General features: G+C 44.7%; 1 protein-coding gene across 1 annotated transcript; it reads right to left on the bottom strand.

Moving 5' to 3' along the window:
• Positions 1-1,328: 1,328 nt before the first annotated feature.
• LOC121534767 (F-box/LRR-repeat protein 7-like) lies at positions 1,329-19,946 on the bottom strand. The gene is made up of 3 exons (XM_045206122.1): positions 19,901-19,946; positions 4,762-5,418; positions 1,329-3,080 (listed from the first exon to the last, which is right to left on the bottom strand). Exons 1-3 carry the CDS (start codon positions 19,944-19,946, stop codon positions 2,344-2,346), a joined length of 1,440 nt encoding a protein of 479 aa, XP_045062057.1. The 3' UTR covers positions 1,329-2,343.
• Between the last annotated feature and the right edge of the window lie 1,166 nt (positions 19,947-21,112).

Below are 21,112 nucleotides of genomic sequence, written 5' to 3'. Positions count from 1 at the left end.
TGTGCAGCAGAGGGCTCTGAACGAGTGTGGGTGTTCGATACCTGGGGTGATGCGAGAGTGGCCTGCCTGCCGCCTCCAGGCCCAAAAGAGCGTTGACTATGACGTGTGGTGTACTGTCCCTTCGTGCCATCGGACGGCGGATCCACCCAGCTCCATCAGCTCGGGATCCGAGTCTTCCAGGGTGGAAACGGGCAGACCCCTACCAGGACGTCCTCTGGCTGCCAGCAGGTTGTCCAAACGGATGGCCATGTCCTCTAGTTTCGTGAAAGACAACATGGTGTCCCGGCAGGTTAGCTCCCGTTGGACGTCCTCCCGCAGATGGCACCGGAAATGGTCGATCAGGGCCAGCTCGTTCCACCCGGACCCCGCTGCCAGAGTCCGAAACTCCAACGCGAAGTCCTGCGCGGTCCTCGTCCCCTGCCTCAGGTGGACCAGCCGCTCGCCCGCCTCTCAACCCTCGGGTGGGTGATCGAAGACCGCCCGAAAGAGGCGAGTGAACTCCCCGTAGTCCTCCAACTCCCCGTAGTCGTTCCAAACCGCGTTTGCCCACTCCAGGGCTTTCCCCGAGAGGCAGGAAACGAGGAAGGCCTGATGCTGGAGAAGTAAATCTCCAGTTGGAGGAGGAATCCTTGGCAGAGCGCCACCGTCCCGTCGAATGCCCGTGGTCGGGATATCTGGATCCCTCCGGGTGCTGGGGGGTGTAGGTGGCTGGATCCGGTTGGCCAGCTGGTCTCGACAGATCGGGTCCTCTCCTCTCCAGGCGTTGGACGACCTGAAGAACTTCCAGCTTCCCCAAGCTGGCCAGCATTGTGGAATGCTCCTGGACCCGTGCCACGACTCGAGGCATGCGCTCTTCTCCCGCTGACTCCATAGCAGGTGGGTGATTTCTGTGATGAGTGTGATAGAAGGAGTCAGGCGCAGGAGGGTAATCACCGAATGCAGAGTTTATTCCGTTGTACACAAATAGCGCTGGATAGCGACAAACGAAACAGGCACAGGGGAAAATCTACCCTTGCAATAACAGGTAACGGTAGCTCCAACAATAACAGGCACAGGGGAAATATCTACCCCGGCAATAACAAGGTACGAGTAGCTCCACTGAGCTACACTACTCTCACAAATAAACAATCACCCACAAGGACAAGGGGGGCAGAGGGAACAGTTATACACAGACTAATGAGGGGATAAGAACCAGGTGTGTGTTAATTAACAAGACAAGACAAATGGAATGATGATATATGGAGCGGCAGTGGCTAGTAAGCTGGTGACGACGAACGCCGAAGCCTGACTGAACAAGGAGGGGAGGCTGCCTCGGCGGAAGTCATGACATTATGTCTTTAAACAAAACCAATAAAAAGAGAGTAGTGAACACACTTGTTCTAGTGATTGTCTGAGCTTAGTTAGAATGTGGTGCTAATGTACACAATTCTTTAGCAAAATGGCACTGGACATTTAATCCCCCCCCCCCACACACCATTTAAACTGCAGAAGAATGACATTTAAACATTGAATAAGAGCACATTTTAGACTTGAATTGAAAAGCCAACATTTAAAAAAAACATTGTAATAGATTAAAAAGGCCATACAAAACTTTAAATCCTCTAAATCACGTTTCAAACTCATTCCACAGAGGACCAAGTGTCTGCGGGCTTTCGCTCCACCCTTGTACTTGATTGATGAATTAAGGTCACTAATTAATAATGAACTCCCCCTCTTCTGGATGTCTAGGTCTTAATTGAAAGGAAGAAAAAAAAAACTGCAGACTCTTGGCCCTCTGTGGAATGAGTTTGACACCCCTGCCCTAAATGGACAGAAATATTGCTAATCAATTTCATGCCCATGAATAGAACCATATTGTCAGATAAAACTAAGGTTGATGTGGTTTTATGAGTTCAACATTTACTAATATTATATCATCTGCGTATATGAACCGTACAGCAACACTCATGCTAAAATGTTATGTAAACAATTAGCAACTAAACTCCTGTACAGCCACTTTAATTAAGCAATGTGGAATGACTTGAGTTTTTGGACTCGGAACTATGGCCCACCAGCATTGCAAAACAGTATGGGAGGCTTCTTCAGTGGAATGTTCCATGTGAATCTCAGAAAGAAATAAAAAATATATATACAGTGCATTCGGAAAGTATTCAGACCCCTTGACTGTGCATATTACAGCACAGTACATGTGAACCTACTCATAATTAAATTGCAGAGAAAAACTAACTTAAACAGTCTTAATTCCACTGCGATAAACAATGATGGATTGTTTGTGCATATTACAGTACGTCTGTGTGGGATACAGGCTTCAGTTCATAGTCCATTCCCTTTCCGCCCGTCTCCTCAGAAAAAAGCAGGGTTTGTGTGCTCAATGATGCAACCCTTGCAGTGGCGCTTAACAAAGCACAGCACCTCCAGTGGGGCGTCGCAGTCCTGCACGTTGAGCAGCTGCAGGTCGAAGCAGTTGGCCGCCACAACCTGCAGCCCGCGGCCTGTGATGCTCTCACATGACTTGAGGCTCAGCCGCTTCAGATTGAAGCAATTGAGCGCCAGCAGTTCCAGGCCCGCATCCGACACTAGCGGGCACTTCCCGATGTCCAGCGACTTGAGCTTGGGGCAACTCTTGGCCAGGTATTCCAGGCCATGGTCTGTAAGGCCCTCGCAGCCCCGCGCGTTCAGGTAGCGCAGCCGCGAGCAGTACTTAGCGACATACCGCACCCCGACGTCGGTGATCCTTCCGCAATGCGCCACGCTCAAGTAGCGCAACCGGCCTTCGAGCTTGGCGATCTCGCGTAGGCCGACGTCGCTGACGTAGTGACAGTCGCTGACGCTGAGCTCGCGCACGGCGGGGCAGTAGATGACCAGGTAGCGAAGACCCTCGTCGGTAAGGCGCACGCAGCGCCGCAGGTAGAGGTGGGTGAGCTGGGTGCAGTTGGCGGCGATGGTGTGCAGGCCCTCGTCCTCCAGGGCGAAGCAGTCGGTCATGTCCAGGTAGCGGATGGAGATCTGCTGGCCGTGCATGGGCGAGAGTTTGAGGCAGACCTCCCGTGTCAGACTGATGCAGGTCACCTTGGAGCACCCTTGAGGGAGAGGGGGAGAGAGAGAGAATGTAGTATTTAGGTGTATTCAGTATTTATTGTATCAAAACTACAACAAAAATACAAATGAAATACAGTACACCACAAAACCCATTTCTTACAAAACAGTCACAACATTCAACTGAGAGCAAAGCCGCTTTCCTTAGCCCCACTAATTTAATTGCATAGAATGCACGTCAGGTATTCTGCGTCCTGTCCATAGTCATTCCATTCCCCTATTCCCCATTCCATGGTCTTCCTATCTGAAAATACTGTTCTGGAAACTGTATGCAGTGAGAGAGTAGAGAGAGAGAAATACCATGGCAAACAACACTTGACTCTGGACAGTTTATACCACAGAGAACATAAGAGGGTTGTTGGGCTGTCTTAGCAGCCCACCTGGGTCAAATACATACTGGTTTACATGTCAAATGTGTGGTGCACTTGATTTATCTTGGGATTTGCACTTAAATGACTATTACATTGGTTCTATTATTCCAGGAAAACTAGTATTTGACATTCGGTGTGTGTTTCACACAGGTCTGTAAACTGGATTGACCGGAGGTGAGTTCAACAAGTAACAATTTCAGTTGAACGATTTGAATAAACATTCCAAAATGTTACAGTGAAACATCAAACAACACATTTTTGTAAAGATTACTGTGGCAGTTTAGCAAAAATATTCAAACTACAAATTACTGTGCTATTCCTACTACCACTAATAGAAAGCCTACATGGCCACATGATTATTTGAAGTGGCAGTTTAGACCCAAAACAGATACTTACGTTCGCTGCACACTATCTTCTCACACTGTAAGCTAATGTTAGCTAACGTTTCGTGAACTATTTCCCTTGTTGAACACATCGCTGTACAAGTTATTAACTCAAAGACAGAAGCCCTTTTCACCTTGCAACAAGTGCTAGTCAAATTAGGGTTGTGTTATAGGCCTACATGTATTTTTCTATGTGTGTGTGTGGGGGGGTATATTAGTCATTTGACTTATTTCAGGTTTTCAGCATGGTAAGTCATAATAATATGTGAACGAATTATTGAAAGAGTAAGACTTTAAAGAGACTTTAAACATTCTATAACCTTGTTATCCTGTACATCCATTCTACACACCCAGGGTAATCCTGGGAGTGGGAGGGACGGTTACAAGTATGATTCATTACTCCCAGGCACTGGTTCTGGAAAAACAGGAGAACTAGGTCATACTTTAGGAATTTGCTTGGACATTTTACCACTTTACCCAAGGCTCTGGTTATACTTCTTTTTAATAACAATTCATAAGTTATTTCAATGCATTACTACTGTACCGGGAAATTAATGCAACGAGGCAGCCTTGCTGCAATCAATGATTTCTGTATGGGATGCTACCTCTCCAAGAGGAGGATTGGCACCTTAGTCACATTTGCCACCATAATATCACTGGGCCGCAGTTCTTTTGTATTTATGGCATGTACTTTTCTTTCTTGCACTCACATCCGCACTTTTTTTATTTTCTTCCTGGCACTGACTCTGCTGATAGCGGCTATAGCAAAGAAGGTTCTGCTCGCAATAACTGTGATATATGTTTGTTCTTTCCTACTAAACATACAGTGGTTGAATGCACTTACTGTAAGTTGCCGTGGATAAGAGTGCCCGCTAAATGATTAAAATGTCAAATGTAATGTAAATGTTTACCTGAGACGTCTAGGTGCTCCAGGTTGGGGCAGCATGACACCACCTCGAACACCGCCTCGTTTGACACATTATAGCAGCCCGCCACCTCCAGGCAGCGCAGCTCAGGGCAGCACTGAGCCACTGTGTGCAGCCCACGGTCCGTCAACCTCCGGCACCCGCTCGCCACCAGCGTCTCCAGCATCAGGCACACGTTGGGCGTGTCCTTGCAGAGACGCTGCGTCAGCACCCGCAAAGCTCGGTCGGCATGGAGCAAGTCGCCTGTCAGCCGAATGCTCTGCCACAGCCGGGGGGCCCATGCCAGGTTGTACCAGCGGCGGCAGACGCGGGCGCAGCAGCACAGCTGGTTGGTGGGCAGGCGGGCGAAGATGTCCAGGAAGATGTGGTCCGGCAGGAGGTCGATGGGCACCGATGTCCCTTGGTGGTGGTCCCGGGTTGCGTGGAGGCGTGAGAAGGTGGAGGAGAAGGGATGGGCGTCGGCGTGCACCATGGCCACTGTTTTGCAGGAGGAGGTGGCACTGTTGAATGAGGCGGATGTGGGGAAGAGAGGGTGGATGTGGGGGTGGGGGTGGGGGGAGAAGTGGGGGTAGAGGTGGGGCTGGGGAGGCAGAATGAGGGCAGGGCTGGGGGTGCTCAATGTCTGAAAGCTCAGGTCTGAATCTGGGAGGGAGAGAAAGAAAGAGAGAAAGAGAAGTAGAAGGTTAACTGTTGAATCTGTGTACACTACGGGTCAAAAGTTTTAGACACCTACTCATTTAACGTTTTTTCTTTATTTTGACTATTTTCTACAGAATAATAGTGAAGACATCAAAACTATGAAATAACACATATGGAATCATGTAGTAACCAAAGAAGTGCTAAACAAATCAAAATATATTTTATATTTGAGATTCTTCAAATAGCTCCAGTTGCCTTGAAAACAGCTTTGCACACTCTTGGCATTCTCTCAACCAACTTCATGAGGTAGTCACCTGGAATGCATTTCAATTAACAGGTGTGCCTTATTTAAAGTTCATTTGTGGATTATTTTTATTTTTTTTATGTTGGGGGGGTAGATCAGCTTTAATATTGCAGATAGATTGTAACTTCCATCAATGTAATTGTCCGCATCACTTCCAATCCCCCATGTTTTTTTTCAGGCAAATATATATATATATATATATATATATATATATATATATACACACATACATATATAGATACACATACATATACGTACATTCACTCCACACACACACACACACACACACACACACACACACATATATACAGTGGGGCAAAAAAGGTACATAGGTACACGTCAACTATGACAGACAAATTGAGATTTTTTTTTCCAGAAAATCACATTGTAGGATTTTTATGAATTTATTTGCAAATTATGGTGGAAAATAAGTATTTGGTCAATAACAAAAGTTTCTCAATACTTTGTTATATACCCTTTGTTGGCAATGACACAGGTCAAACGTTTTCTGTAAGTCTTCACAAGGTTTTCACACACTGTTGCTGGTATTTTGGCCCATTCCTCCATGCAGATCTCCTCTAGAGCAGTGATGTTTTGGGGCTGTCGCTGGGCAACACGGACTTTCCACTCCCTCCAAAGATTTTCTATGGGGTTGAGATCTGGAGACTGGCTAAGCCACTCCAGGACCTTGAAATGCTTCTTACGAAGCCACTCCTTCGTTTCCTGGGCGGTGTGTTTGGGATCATTGTCATGCTGAAAGACCCAGCCACGTTTCATCTTCAATGCCCTTGCTGATGGAAGGAGGTTTTCACTCAAAATCTCACGATACATGGCCCCATTCATTCTTTCCTTTACACGGATCAGTCGTCCTGGTCCCTTGGCAGAAAAACAGCCCCAAAGCATGATGTTTCCACCCCCATGCTTCACAGTAGGTATGGTGTTCTTTGGATGCAACTCCGCATTCTTTGTCCTCCAAAGACGACGAGTTGAGTTTTTACCAAAATGTTCTATTTTGGTTTCATCTGACCATATGACATTCTCCCAATCCTCTTCTGGATCATCCAAATGCACTCGAGCAAACTTCAGACGGGCCTGGACATGTACTGGCTTAAGCTGGGGGACACGTCTGGCACTGCAGGATTTGAGTCCCTGGCGGCGTAGTGTGTTACTGATTGTAGGCTTTGTTACTTTGGTCCCAGCTCTCTGCAGGTCATTCACTAGGTCCCCCCGTGTGGTTCTGGGATTTTTGCTCACCGTTCTTGTGATCATTTTGACCCCACAGGGTGAGATCTTGCGTGGAGATCCAGATCGAGGGAGATTATCAGTGGTCTTGTATGTCTTCCATTTCCTAATAATTGCTCCCACAGTTGATTTCTTCAAACCAAGCTGCTTACCTATTGCAGATTCAGTCTTCCCAGCCTGGTGCAGGTCTACAATTTTGTTTCTGGTGTCCTTTGACAGCTCTTTGGTCTTGGCCATAGTGGAGTTTGGAGTGTGACTGTTTGAGATTGTGGACAGGTGTCTTTTATACTGATAACAAGTTCAAAAAGGTGCCATTAATACAGGTAACGAGTGGAGGACAGAGGAGCCTCTTAAAGAAGAAGTTACAGGTCTGTGAGAGCCAGAAATCTTGCATGTTTGTAGGTGACCAAATACTTATTTTCCACCATAATTTGCAAATAAAATCATAAAAAATCCTACAATGTGATTTTCTGGAAATGTTTTTCTCATTTTGTCTGTCATAGTTGACGTGTACCTATGATGAAAATGACAGGCCTCTATCATCTTTTTAAGTGGGAGAACTTGCACAATTGGTGGCTGACTAAATACTTTTTCCCCCCACTGTATATATATATATATATATATATATATATATATATATATACACACACACACAGTGCCTTGCAAAAGTGTTAATCCCCCTTGGCATTTTTCCTATTTTGTTGCATTACAATCTGTAATATAAATTGATTTTTATTTGGATTTCATATAATGGACATACACAAAATAGTCAAAATTGGTGAAGTGAAATTAAAAAAATAAATTCTACAAAATAAATAACGGAAAAGTGGTGCGTGCATATGTATTCACCTCCTTTGCTATGAAGCCCCTAAATAAGATCTGGTGCAACCAATTACCTTCAGAAGTCACATAATTAGTTAAATGAAGTCCAGCTGTGTGCAATCATGTCACATGATCTGTCACATGTTCTGAAAGGCCCCAGAGTCTGCAATACCACTAAGCAAGGGGCACCACCAAGCAAGCGGCACCATGAAGACCAAGGAGCTCTCCAAACAGGTCAGGGACAAAGTTGTGGAGAAGTACAGATCAGAGTTGGGTTATAAAAAAATATCAGAAACTTTCAACATCCCACGGAGCACCATTAAATCCATTATTAAAAATGGAAAGAATATGGCACCACAACAAACCTGCCAAGAGAGGGCCGCCCACCAAAACTCATGGATCAGGCAAGGAGGGCATTAACCAGAGAGGCAACAAAGAGACCAAAGATAACCCTGAAGGAGCTGCAAAGCTCCACAGCGGAGATTGGAGTATCTGTCCGTAGGACTACTTTAAGCCATACACTCCACAGAGCTGGGCTGTACCAAAGAGTGGCCAGAATAAAGCCATTGCTTAAAGAAAAGAATAAGCAAACATATTTGGTGTTCGCCAAATGCCATGTGGGAGACTCCCCAAACATATGGAAGAAGGTACTCTGGTCAGATGAGACTAAAATTTAGCATTTTGTCCTCAAGGAAAACGCTATGTCTGGCGCAAACCCAACACCTCTCATCACCCCGAGAACACCATCCCCACAGTGAAGCATGGTGGTGGCAGTATCATGCTGTGGGGATGTTTTTCATCGGCAAGGACTGGGAAACTGGTCAGAATTGAAGGAATGATGGATGGCGCTAAATACAGGGAAATTCTTGAGGGAAACCTGTTTCAATCTTCCAGAGATTTGAGACTGGGACGGAGGTTCACCTTCCAGCAGGACAATGACCCTAAGCATACTGCTAAAGCAACACTCGAGTGGTTTAAGGGGAAACATTTAAATGTCTTGGAATGGCCTAGTCAATGCCCAGACCTCAATCCAATTGTTTTTGGGCAGAAATTCCAGTGGCTAGATGTGCCAATCTTATGGTGGCTCTTTTGGTGAATAGTTATGCACGCTCAAGTTCAGTTTTTTGACCTTATTTCTTGTTTTTTTCACAATAAAAAATATTTTACTTCTTCAAAGTGGTAGTCATGTTGTGTAAATCAAATGATACAAACCCCAAAAAAATCCATTTTAATTCCAGGTTGTAAGGCAACAAAATAGGAAAAATGCCAAGCCACTGTATATATATAAATATATACATACATATACATACACATATATACAGTGGGGAGAACAAGTATTTGATACACTGCCGATTTTGTAGGTTTTTCTACTTACAAAGCATGTAGAGGTCTGTCATTTTTATCATAGGTACACTTCAACTGTGAGAGACGGAATCTAAAACAAAAATCCAGAAAATCACATTGTATGATTTTTAAGTAATTAATTTGCATTTTATTGCATGACATAAGTATTTGATACATCAGAAAAGCAGAACTTAATATTTGGTACAGAAACCTTTGTTTGCAATTACAGAGATCATACGTTTCCTGTAGGTCTTGACCAGGTTTGCACACACTGCAGCAGGGATTTTGGCCCACTCCTCCATACAGACCTTCTCCAGATCCTTCAGGTTTCGGGCTGTTGCTGGGCAATACGGACATTCAGCTCCCTCCAAAGATTTTCTATTGGGTTCAGGTCTGGAGACTGGCTAGCCCACTCCAGGACCTTGAGATGCTTCTTACGGAGCCACTCCTTAGTTGCCCTGGCTGTGTGTTTTGGGTCGTTGTCATGCTGGAAGACCCAGCCACGACCCACCTTCAATGCTCTTACTGAGGGAAGGAGGTTGTTGGCCAAGATCTCGCGATACATGGCCACATCCATCCTCCCCTTAATACGGTGCAGTCGTCCTGTCCCCTTTGCAGAAAAGCATCCCCAAAGATTGATGTTTCCACCTCCATGCTTCACGTTTGGGATGGTGTTCTTGGGGTTGTACTCATCCTTCTTCTTCCTCCAAACACGGCGAGTGGAGTTTAGACCAAAAAGCTCTATTTTTGTCTCATCAGACCACATGACCTTCTCCCATTCCTCCTCTGGATCATCCAGAAGGTCATTGGCAAACTTCAGACAGGCCTGGACATGCGCTGGCTTGAGCAGGGGGACCTTGCATGCGCTGCAGGATTTTAATCCATGACGGCGTAGTGTGTTACTAATGGTTTTCTTTGAGACTGTGGTCCCAGCTCTCTTCAGGTCATTGACCAGGTCCTGCCGTGTAGTTCTGGGCTGATCCCTCACCTTCCTCATGATCATTGATGCCCCACGAGGTGAGATCTTGCATGGAGCCCCAGACCTCCACAAGTCTGGTTCATCCTTTGGAGCAACTTCCAAACGCCTGAAGGTACCACGTTCATCTGTACAAACAATAGTATGTAAGTATAAACACCATGGGACCACGCAGCTGTCATAACGCTCAGGAAGGAGACGCGTTCTGTCTCCTAGAGATGAACGTCCTTTGATGCGAAAAGTGCAAATCAATTCCAGAAGAACAGCAAAGGACCTTGTGAAGATGCTGGAGGAAACAGGTACAAAAGTATCTATATCCACAGCAAAACGATTCCTATATCGACATAACCTGTAAGCCACTGTTCCAAAACCGCCATAAAAAACTACGGTTTGCAACTGCACATGGGGACAAAGATCGTACTTTTTGGAGAAATGTCCTATGGTCTGATGAAAGAAAAATAGAACTGTTTTCCCACAATGACCATCGTTATCTTTGGAGGAAAAAGGGGGACTTGCAAGCTGAAGAACACCATCCCAACCGTGAAGCACGGGGGTGGCAGCATCATGCTGTGGGGGTGCTTTGCTGCAGGAGGGACTGGTGCACTTCACAAAATAGATGGCATCATGAGGAAGGAAAATTATGTGGATATATGGAAGCAACATCTCAAGACATCAGTCAGGAAGTTAAAGCTTGGTTGCAAATGGGTCTTCCAAACGGACAATGACTCCAAGCATACTTCCAAAGTTGTGGCAAAATGACTTAAGGACAACAAAGTCAAGGTATTGGAGTGGCCGTCACAAAGCACTGACCTCAATCCTATAGAAGATTTGTGGGCAGAACTGAAAAAACGTGTGCAAGCAAGGAGGCCTACAAACCTAACTCAGTTACACCAGCTCTGTCAGGAGGAATGGGCCAAAATTCACCCAACTTATTGTGGGAAGCTTGTGGAAGGCTACCCGAAACGTTTGACCCAAGTTAAACAATTTAAAGGCAATGCTACCAAATACGAATTGAGTGTATGTAAACTTCTGACCCACTGGGAATGTGATGAAAGAAATAAAAGCTGAAATAAATCATTCTCTTTACTATTATTCTGACATTTCACATTCTTAAAATAAAGTGGTGATCCTAACTGACCTAAGACGGAATTTCTACTAGGATTACATGTCAGAAAAACTGAGTTTAAATGTATTTGGCTAAGGTGTATGTAATTTCCAACTTCAACTGTATATACAGACATATACACATACGTACATACACTTTCCTTCTTAATGCGTTTGAGCCAATCAGTTGTGTTTTGACAAGGTAGGGGGGTAGACAGAAGATAACCCTATTTGGTAAAAGACCAAGTCCATATTATGGCAAGAACAGCTCAAATAAGCAAAGAGAAACAACAGTCCATCATTACTTTTAGACATGATGGTCAGTCAATACGGATCATTTCAAGAACTTTGAAAGTTTCTTCAAGTGCAGTTGCAAAAACCATCAAGCACTATGATGATACTGGCTCTCATGAGGACCGCCACAGGAATGGAAGACCCAGAGTTACCTCTGCTGCAGAGGATAAGTTCATTAGAGTTACCAGCCTCAGAAATTGTAGCCCAAATAAATGCTTCACAGAGTTCAAGTCACAGACACATCTCAACATCAACTGTTCAGAGGAGACTGTGTGAATCAGGCCTTTATGGTCGAATTGCTGCAAAGAAACCACTACTAAAGGACACCGATAAGAAGAAGAGACCTGCTTGGGCCAAGAAACACAAGCAATGGACATTAAACGGTGGATATTTGTCCTTTGGTCTGGAGTCCAAATTTGAGATTTTTGGTTCCAACTGCCATGTCTTTGTGAGACGCGGTGTGGGTGAACGGATGATCTCTGCATGTGTATTTCCCACCGTAAAGCATGGAGGAGGAGGTGTTATGGTGTGGGGGTGCTTTGAAGGTGACACTGTCTGTGATTTACTATTTAGAATTCAAGGCACACTTAACCAGCATGGCTACCACAGCATTCTGCAGCAATACACCATCCCATCTGGTTTGGGCTTAGTGGGACTATCATTTGTTTTTCAACAGGACAATGACCCAACACACCTCCAGGCTGTGTAAGGGCTATTTTACCAAGAAGGAGAGTGATGGAGTGCTGCATCAGATGAACTGGCCTCCACAATCCCCCGACCTCAACCAAATTGAGATGGTTTGGGATGACTCGGACCGCAGAGTGAAGGAAAAGCAGCCAACAAGTGCTCAGCATATGTGGGAACTCCTTCAAGACTGTTGGAAAATTCCAGGTGAAGCTGGTTGAGAGAATGCCAAGAGTGTGTAAAGCTGTCATGAAGGCAAAGGGTGGCTATTTTAAGAATCTCAAATATAAAATATATTTTGATTTGTTTAATACTTTTTTGGTTACTACATGATTCAATATGTGTTATTTCATAGTTTTGATGTCTTCACTATTATTCTACAATGTAGAAAATAGTAAAAATAAAGAAAAACCCTTGAATGAGTAAATGTTCTAAAACTTTTGACCGGTAGTGTATGTAAATGACTGTAAGTCGCTTTGGATAAAAGCGTCTGCTAAATTGCATATTATTATTATTATTATATTATTATAAACAACATGTGCTGTCAGGTGCCCATTAGCATGGAATGGCATTCTTTGTTGTCTGTGGCCTCAAAGACTTCAGAGTGCTCACCTTTAGTTGACCTTATAGACAGCAGTGTTATGTCTGGTAGATACACAAACACTTGATAATTTCTTAATTAGGACATTGTCTAGCTCTTAGGAAACTTTGCGGTATTTTGTTTTTTTATGTATTATTTTTTACATTATTAGCTCAGAAAGTGTTTTGTATCATTACATACAGCCGGGAAAAACTATTGGATATCAGAGCGGCCGTAACTCACTAGCATTATGACCAGGAATACGACTTTCCCGAAGCAGATCCTTTGTTTGCTCTCCCCAGGGCAATTGAACTTATCCCAGCGGCTGACCCAAAACATCGCCGGTGGAGGAGAGGCACTCGGAGCGGCCTGCTGGTTCGACTTAGGAGGCACGCACACCACCCACCACCCACCACTTCCAAGTATACTACTTGCTAATGTTCAGTCTTTGGATAACAAAGTCGATGAGCTCAGGGCAAGGATTTATTTCCAGAGAGACATCAGGGCCTGTAACATACTTTGATTCACGGAAACATGGGTCTCTCTGGATATTCTGTCGAAATCGGTCCAGCCAGATGGGTTCTCAGTTCATCGCGCAGACAGAAATAAATATATCTCCGGGAAGCAGAAGGGCGGAGGTGTGTGTTTCATGATTAACGGCTCATGGTGTAATTGTAGTAACATACAGGAACTCAAGTCCTTTTGTTCACCCGACCTAGAATACCTCACAATCAAATGCCGACCGTATTATCTCCCAAGATAATTTTATTTGATTATAGTCACGGCCGTGTATATCCCCTCTCAAGCCGATACCACGACGGCCCTCAAAGAACTTCACTGGACTTTATGCAAACTGGAAACCACATATCCTGAGACTGCATTTATTGTAGCCAGGGATTTTAACAAAGCCAATTTGAGGACTAGACTGCCGAAGTTCTATCAACATATCGACTGTTGTACTCGGGCTGCTAAAATTCTCGACCATTGCTATTAGAACTTCCGGGATGGTTATAAGGCCCTCCCCTGCCCTCCTTTCGGCAAATCAGACCACGACTCAATTTTGCTCCTCCCTTCATATAGGCAGAAACTCAAACAGGAAGTACCCGTGCTAAGGACTATTCAACGCTGGTCTGACCAATCGGAATCCACGCTTCAAGATTGTTTTGATCACGTGGACTGGGATATGTTCCGTGTAGCTTGCGAAAATAATTTAGACGGATACATTAAAACAGTGAATGAGTTTATCAGGAAGTGTATAGGAGATGTTGTGCCCACTGTGACTATTATGACCTATCCTAACCAGAAACTGTGGATAGATGGCAGCATTCGCGCAAAACTGAAAGTGCGAACCATTGCATTTAACCATGGCAAGGTGACTGGGAATATGGCAGAATACAAACAGTGTAGCTACTCACTCCGCAAGGCAATTCATCAGTATAGAGACAAAGTGGAGTCGCAATTCAATGGCTCAGACACGAGACGTATGTGGCAGGGTCTACAGACAATCACGGACTACAAAAGGAAAGCCAGCCACATCGCCGACACCGACGTCTCGCTTCCAAACAAGCTAAACACCTTCTTCGCCCACTTTGAGGATAACACAGTGCCACCGACGTAGCCCACTACCAAGGACTGTGAGCTCTCCTTCTCCGTGGCTGACGTGAGTAAGACATTTAAGCATGTTAATCCCCGCAAGGCTGCTGGCCCAGACGGCATCCCTATCCGCGTCCTCGGAGCATGCGCACACCAGCTGGCTGTCCCAGTCTGCCGTCCCCACATGCTTCAAGATGGCCACCATTGTTCCTGTACCCAAGAAAACAAAGGTAACTGAACTTAATGACTATCGCCCCATAGCACTCACATCTGTCATCATGAAGTGCTTTGAGAGACTAGTCAAGGATCATATCACCTCTACTTTACCTGTCACCCTAGACCCACTTCAATTTGCTTACCGCCCCAATAGATCCACAGATGATGCAATCGCCATCACACTGCACACTGCCGTATCCCATCTGGACAAGAGGAATACCTATGTAAGAATGCTGTTCATTGACTATAGCTCAGCATTCAACACCATAGTACCCTCCAAGCTCATCATTAAGCTCGAGGCCCTGGGTCTGAACCCCGCCCCGTGCAACTGGGTCCTGGATTTTCTGACGGGCCTCCCCCAGGTGGAAACAACATCAACACTTCGCTGATCCTCAACACTGGGGCCCCACAAGGGTGCATGCTCAGCCCACTCCTGTACTCCCTGTTCACCCATGACTGCGTGGCCAAGCACGCCTCCAACTCAATCATCAAGTTTGCAGACGACATAACAGTAGTAGGCTTGATTACCAACAATGACGAGACAACCTACAGGGAGTTGGTGAGGGCTCTGGGAGTGTGGTGCCAGGAAAATAACCTCTCACTCAATATCAACAAAACAAAGGAGATGATCGTGGACTTCAGGAAACAGCAGAGGGTGCACCCCCCTATCCACATCGACGGGACCACAGTGGAGAAGGTGGAAAGCTTCAAGTTCCTTGGCATACACATCACTGACAAACTGAAATGGTCCACCCACGCAGACAGTGTGGTGAAGAAGGCGCAACAGAGCCTCTTCAACCTCAGGAGGCTGAAGAAATGTGGCTTGGCACCTAAAACCCTCACAAGCTTTTACAGATGCACAATTGAGAGCATCCTGTCCGGCTATATCACCGCCTGGTACGGCAACTTCACCGCCCACAACCGCAGGGCTCGCCAGAGGTTGGTGCGGTATGCTTAACGCATTACCAGGAGCAAACTACCCGCCCTCCAGGACACCTACAGCACCCGATGTCACAAGAAGGCCAAAAAGATCATCAAGGACATCAACCACCCAAGCCACTACCTGTTCACCAAGCTTTCATTCAGAAGGCGAGGTCAGTACAGGTGCGTCAAAGCTGGGACTGAGAGACTGAAAAACAGCTTTTATCTCAAGGCCGTCAGACTGTTAGAAAGCCATCACTAGCACATTAGAGGCTGTTGCTGCCTATTGAAATCACTGGCCACTTTAAGAAATGGAACAATAGTCACTTTAAGAATGTTTACATATCTTGCTTTACTCATCTCATATGTATATACTGTATTCTATAATATTCTACTGTATCTTAGTCCATGCCGCTCTGTCATTGCTTGTCCATATATGTATATATTCTTAAATTCCATTCCTTACTTAGACTTGTGTGTATTGGGTATATGTTGTGAAATTGGTAGATATTACTTGTTAGATATTACTGCACTGTCGGAGCTAGACGCACAAGCCTTTCACTACACCAGCAATAACATCTGCTAAACACGTGTATGTGACAAATACAATTTGATTTGATTTGATTAGTGGTAAGGCAAAAAAAAAAATAACATGCACCCATTGGGGGGCCCCAGGACCGAGTTCGGGAAACACTGATCTAAGGGACAAAAACACCAAAATGTATGATGAAGTTGGCATTAAAAACTGACTTTGCACCCTTCATTATTTCATTCTTAATAGTCAAGTTCAGGAAGTAAGGTAGCCTACATTCTAGATCAGTAGCAGCCAAGTTGTTGCTTACAGAGCAAAAGCATACAGTGGGGAGAACAAGTATTTGATACACTGCCGATTTTGTAGTAATCCAGAAAATCACATTGTATGATTTTTAAGTAATTAATTTGCATTTTATTGCATGACATAAGTATTTGATCACCTACCAACCGGTAAGAATTCCGGCTCTCACAGACCTGTTCGTTTTTCTTTAAGAAGCCCTCCTGTTCTCCACTCATTACCTGTATTAACTGCACCTGTTTGAACTCGTTACCTGTATAAAAGACACCTGTCCACACACTCAATCAAACAGATTCCAACCTCTCCACAATGGCCAAGACCAGAGAGCTGTGTAAGGACATCAGGGATAAAATTGTAGACCTGCACAAGGCTGGGATGGGCTACAGGACAATAGGCAAGCAGCTTGGTGAGAAGGCAACAACTGTTGGCGCAATTATTAGAAAATTGAAGAAGTTCAAGATGACGGTCAATCACCCTCGGTCTGGGGCTCCATGCAAGATCTCACCTCGTGGGGCATCAATGATCATGAGGAAGGTGAGGGATCAGCCCAGAACTACACGGCAGGACCTGGTCAATGACCTGAAGAGAGCTGGGACCACAGTCTCAAAGAAAACCATTAGTAACACACTACGCCGTCATGGATTAAAATCCTGCAACGCACGCAAGGTCCCCCTGCTCAAGCCAGCGCATGTCCAGGCCCGTCTGAAGTTTGCCAATGACCATCTGGATGATCCAGAGGAGGAATGGGAGAAGGTCATGTGGTCTGATGAGACAAAAATAGAGCTTTTTGGTCTAAACTCCACTCGCCGTGTTTGGAGGAAGAAGAAGAATGAGTACAACCCAAAGAACACCATCCCAACCGTGAAGCATGGAGGTGGAAATATCATTTTTGGGGATGCTTTTCTGCAAAGGGGACAGGACGACTGCACCGTATTGAGGGGAGGATGGATGGGGCTATGTATCGCGAGATCTTGGCCAACAACCTCCTTCCCTCAGTAAGAGCATTGAAGATGGGTCGTGGCTGGGTCTTCCAGCATGACAACGACCCAAAACACACAGCCAGGGCAACTAAGGAGTGGCTCCGTAAGAAGCATCTCAAGGTCCTGGAGTGGCCTAGCCAGTCTCCAGACCTGAACCCAATAGAAAATCTTTGGAGGGAGCTGAAAGTCCGTATTGCCCAGCGACAGCCCTGAAACCTGAAGGATCTGGAGAAGGTCTGTATGGAGGAGTGGGCCAAAATCCCTGCTGCAGTGTGTGCAAACCTGGTCAAGACCTACAGGAAACGTATGATCTCTGTAATTGCAAACAAAGGTTTCTGTACCAAATATTAAGTTCTGCTTTTCTGATGTATCAAATACTTATGTCATGCAATAAAATGCAAATTAATTACTTAAAAATCATACAATGTGATTTTCTGGATTTTTGTTTTAGATTCCGTCTCTCACAGTTGAAGTGTACCTATGATAAAAATTACAGACCTCTACATGCTTTGTAAGTAGGAAAACTTGCAAAATCTTGCAAAATACTGTATATTGTAGCTCAAAACATGACTTCTGAGCTCACTAAAAAGAAAGGCAGATCTGTTTGTTGACCAAACATTCTCGCGATCTTGAAAATCCAAAACAAGGACAATATGATGCCTGTCATGTGATATACAGTGGGGTCCAAAATTATTGACACCCTTGATAAAGATAAACAAAAAAGACTGTATAGAATAAATAATACCAGTATTGAGCTATATCATAATTTTCCAACTTGTGGAATACACTATATATACAAAAGTATGTGGACACCCCTTCAAATTAGTGGATTCGGCTATTTCAGCCACACCCATTGCTGACAGGTGTATACAATCGAGCACACAGCCATGCAATCTCCATAGACAAACATTGGCAGTAGAATGGCCTTACTGAAGAGCTCAGTGACTTTCAACGTGGCACCGTCATAGGATGCCACCTTTCCAACAAGTCAGTTTGTCAAATGTCTGCCCTGCTAGAGCTGCTCTGGTCAACTGTAAGTGCTGTTATTGTAAAGTGGAAACGTCTAGGAGCAACAACAGCTCAGCCGCGAAGTGGTAGGCCATACAAGTTCACAGAATGGGACTGCCGAGCGCTGAAGCGCGTAAAAACCATCTGTCCTCGGTTGCAACACTCACTACCGAGTTCCAAACTGCCTCTGGAAGCAGCATCAGCACAATAACTGTTAGTCGCTTCATGAAATGGGTTTCCATGGCCGAGCAGCCGCACACAAGCCTAAGATCACCATGCGCAATGCCAAGCGTCGGCTGGAGTGGTGTAAAGCTCACCACCATTGGACTTCGGATCAGTGGAAACGCGTTCTCTGGAGTGATGAATCAGACTACACCATCTGGCAGTCCAATGGATGAATCTGGGTTTGGCGAATGCCAGGAGAATGCTACCTGCCCGAATGCATAGTGCCAACTGTAAAGTTTGGTGGTGGAGGAATAATGGTATGGGGCTGTTTTTCAAGGTTCGGGCTAGGCCCCTTAGTTCCAGTGAAGGGAAATATTTAAACTACAGCATACACTGACATTGTAGACGATTCTGTGCTTCCAACTTTGTGGCAACAGTTTGGGGAAGGCCCTTTCCTGTTTCAGCATGACAATGCCCCCGTGCACAAAGCGAGGTCCATACAGAAATGGTTTATTGAGATCGGTGTGAAAGAACTTGACTGACCTGCACAGAGTGCTGACCTCAACCCCATCGAACACCTTTGAGATTAATTGGATCGCCGACTGCGAACCAGGCCTAATCGCCCAACATCAGTGCCCAACCTCACTAATGCTCTTGTGGCTGAATGTAAGCAAGTCCCCGCAGCAATGTTCCAACATCTAGTGGAAAGCCTTCCCAGAAGAGTGGAGGCTGTTATTGCAGCAAATGGGGAACCAACTCCACATTAATGCCCATGATTTTGGTATGAGATGTTCGACAAGCAGGTGTCCACATACTTTTGTTCATGTAGTTTATATTTTCCTTTATTAATGATTCAATGGAATCAACCAAAATATCACATTTCTAGATTTATGAGAAACCTCTGTTTTCAATACATTGTACATCCTACCCTTGCGAGGATAATGTCGCTGAGCCTTTTTCTATAATGTTGTATGAGATTGGAGAACACATTGGGAGGGATGTTTGACCATTCCCCTATACAGCTCTTTCCAGATCCTTGATATCCTTTGGTCTGTGCTTATGGACTGCCCTCTTCAATTCAGACCACAGGTTTTCAATGAGGTTGAAGTCTGGAGACTGAGATGGCCATTGCAAAGTGGTAATTAACAATTTCTTTGTGGATTTTGATGTGTGCTTGGGGTCATTGTCTTACTGGAAGATCCACTTGCAGCCAACTTTCATCCTCCTGGCAGAGGCAACCAGGTTTTCAGCTAAAATGTCATGGTACTTGGTAGAGTTCATTATTCCCTTGCCCTTAACAAGGGTCCCAGGACCACTGGAAGCAAAACACCCCTATTGCGTCAAAGATCCACCACCATATTTCACAGTAGGTATTAGGTTATTTTATGTGTATGCTTATTTTACTTTGACTCAAACCCACTGCTGGTGTGAATGACCAGAGCACCCGGTTCCAATTCAAGTGCCATTGCCGTATAGCAAACTCCAGGCGTTTACATTTGTTGTTTGATCTCAATAAAGGCATTTTTTCTGGCAACCCTTCCAAAGAACCTGTTGGCATGGAAGTGGTGTTTGATTTTAGATTTGGAGACTTTGTGACCCTAAGAGGTGACCATGTTCAGTAATTCTCCAACTGTGACCCTTGGATTCATCTTTGTCTCCCGGACCATCTTCGTCACTATGCGTGGGGACAAGATACACTTACGTCCTCTACCAGGCAAGTTTACAACTGTTCCAGTGTTTTTAAACTTCCTTATTATTCCCCTAATAATAGTGCTAATTAGTATAGTACATTTCGTGTTTTTTGCTATTTTTTTGTACCCATTGCCCGATTGATGAAGGTCAACAACCATTTGTCTCTTATCTTTTTGAGTTCTTTGCCTTTCCCCATGGTGATGGATGAAAAAGGGACTTTACATGTGTGTTACCTCATTTTTATACCCCAGTGAAACAGGAAGTCATTGTAGGTGACAATACAGTTCCTTAGACTGAGATTAACTTTATTTTTTAATTTTTTTTAATGCAGATTTCATTTTGTTTGATTTTATTGATAAGACTCTTGGTCCCGCTTTAAATTACGTTCAGCTTATAAAGGCTTCATAAAGCCTTCATAAGCACTACATAAATGTGTTACAAAGCATCTATAACCATATGTCATGATTTATAAAGGGTTCATAAATGTGGCATAACTGTGTGACGTAATCATCAATGTCAAATGTGCTGTCGTGACATGACTTACTTTAATGTAGGACTGTTATTTATTGAATAATAACACAATACAAACACACACACACACATAGGTTATTGATTACTAACGTAATACAATGAAAACAGGTCCCTAGTGGACTGGACTAACATTAGCATGAATGCTTGGGTAGAAGGAGGGTCAGAGTGGAAGGGAGAGAGAGATTCAAACTATCATGGTTACTTTGGAAACTACCCTCACGGAAATATAAATGCTTAAAACCCCACTAAACGCTCATTCTGATTAGAAATGCAACATGTATTTAAGTGTAGCTGTCCTCGATAGTTGAGTTGATGACGTAGGACTCTGGTTTGCCCAGCAGAGATCCTAATGTCCTTGGTAGAGTTTCTTCAGATGTACCAGCAGTTGTCTGAGAGGGATTGTCCTTCC

The sequence above is a fragment of the Coregonus clupeaformis genome, chromosome 21 (genome assembly GCF_020615455.1).
Source record: "Coregonus clupeaformis isolate EN_2021a chromosome 21, ASM2061545v1, whole genome shotgun sequence".
Lineage (NCBI taxonomy): Eukaryota > Metazoa > Chordata > Actinopteri > Salmoniformes > Salmonidae > Coregonus > Coregonus clupeaformis.
This window is presented reverse-complemented; position numbering and strand designations above follow the sequence as displayed.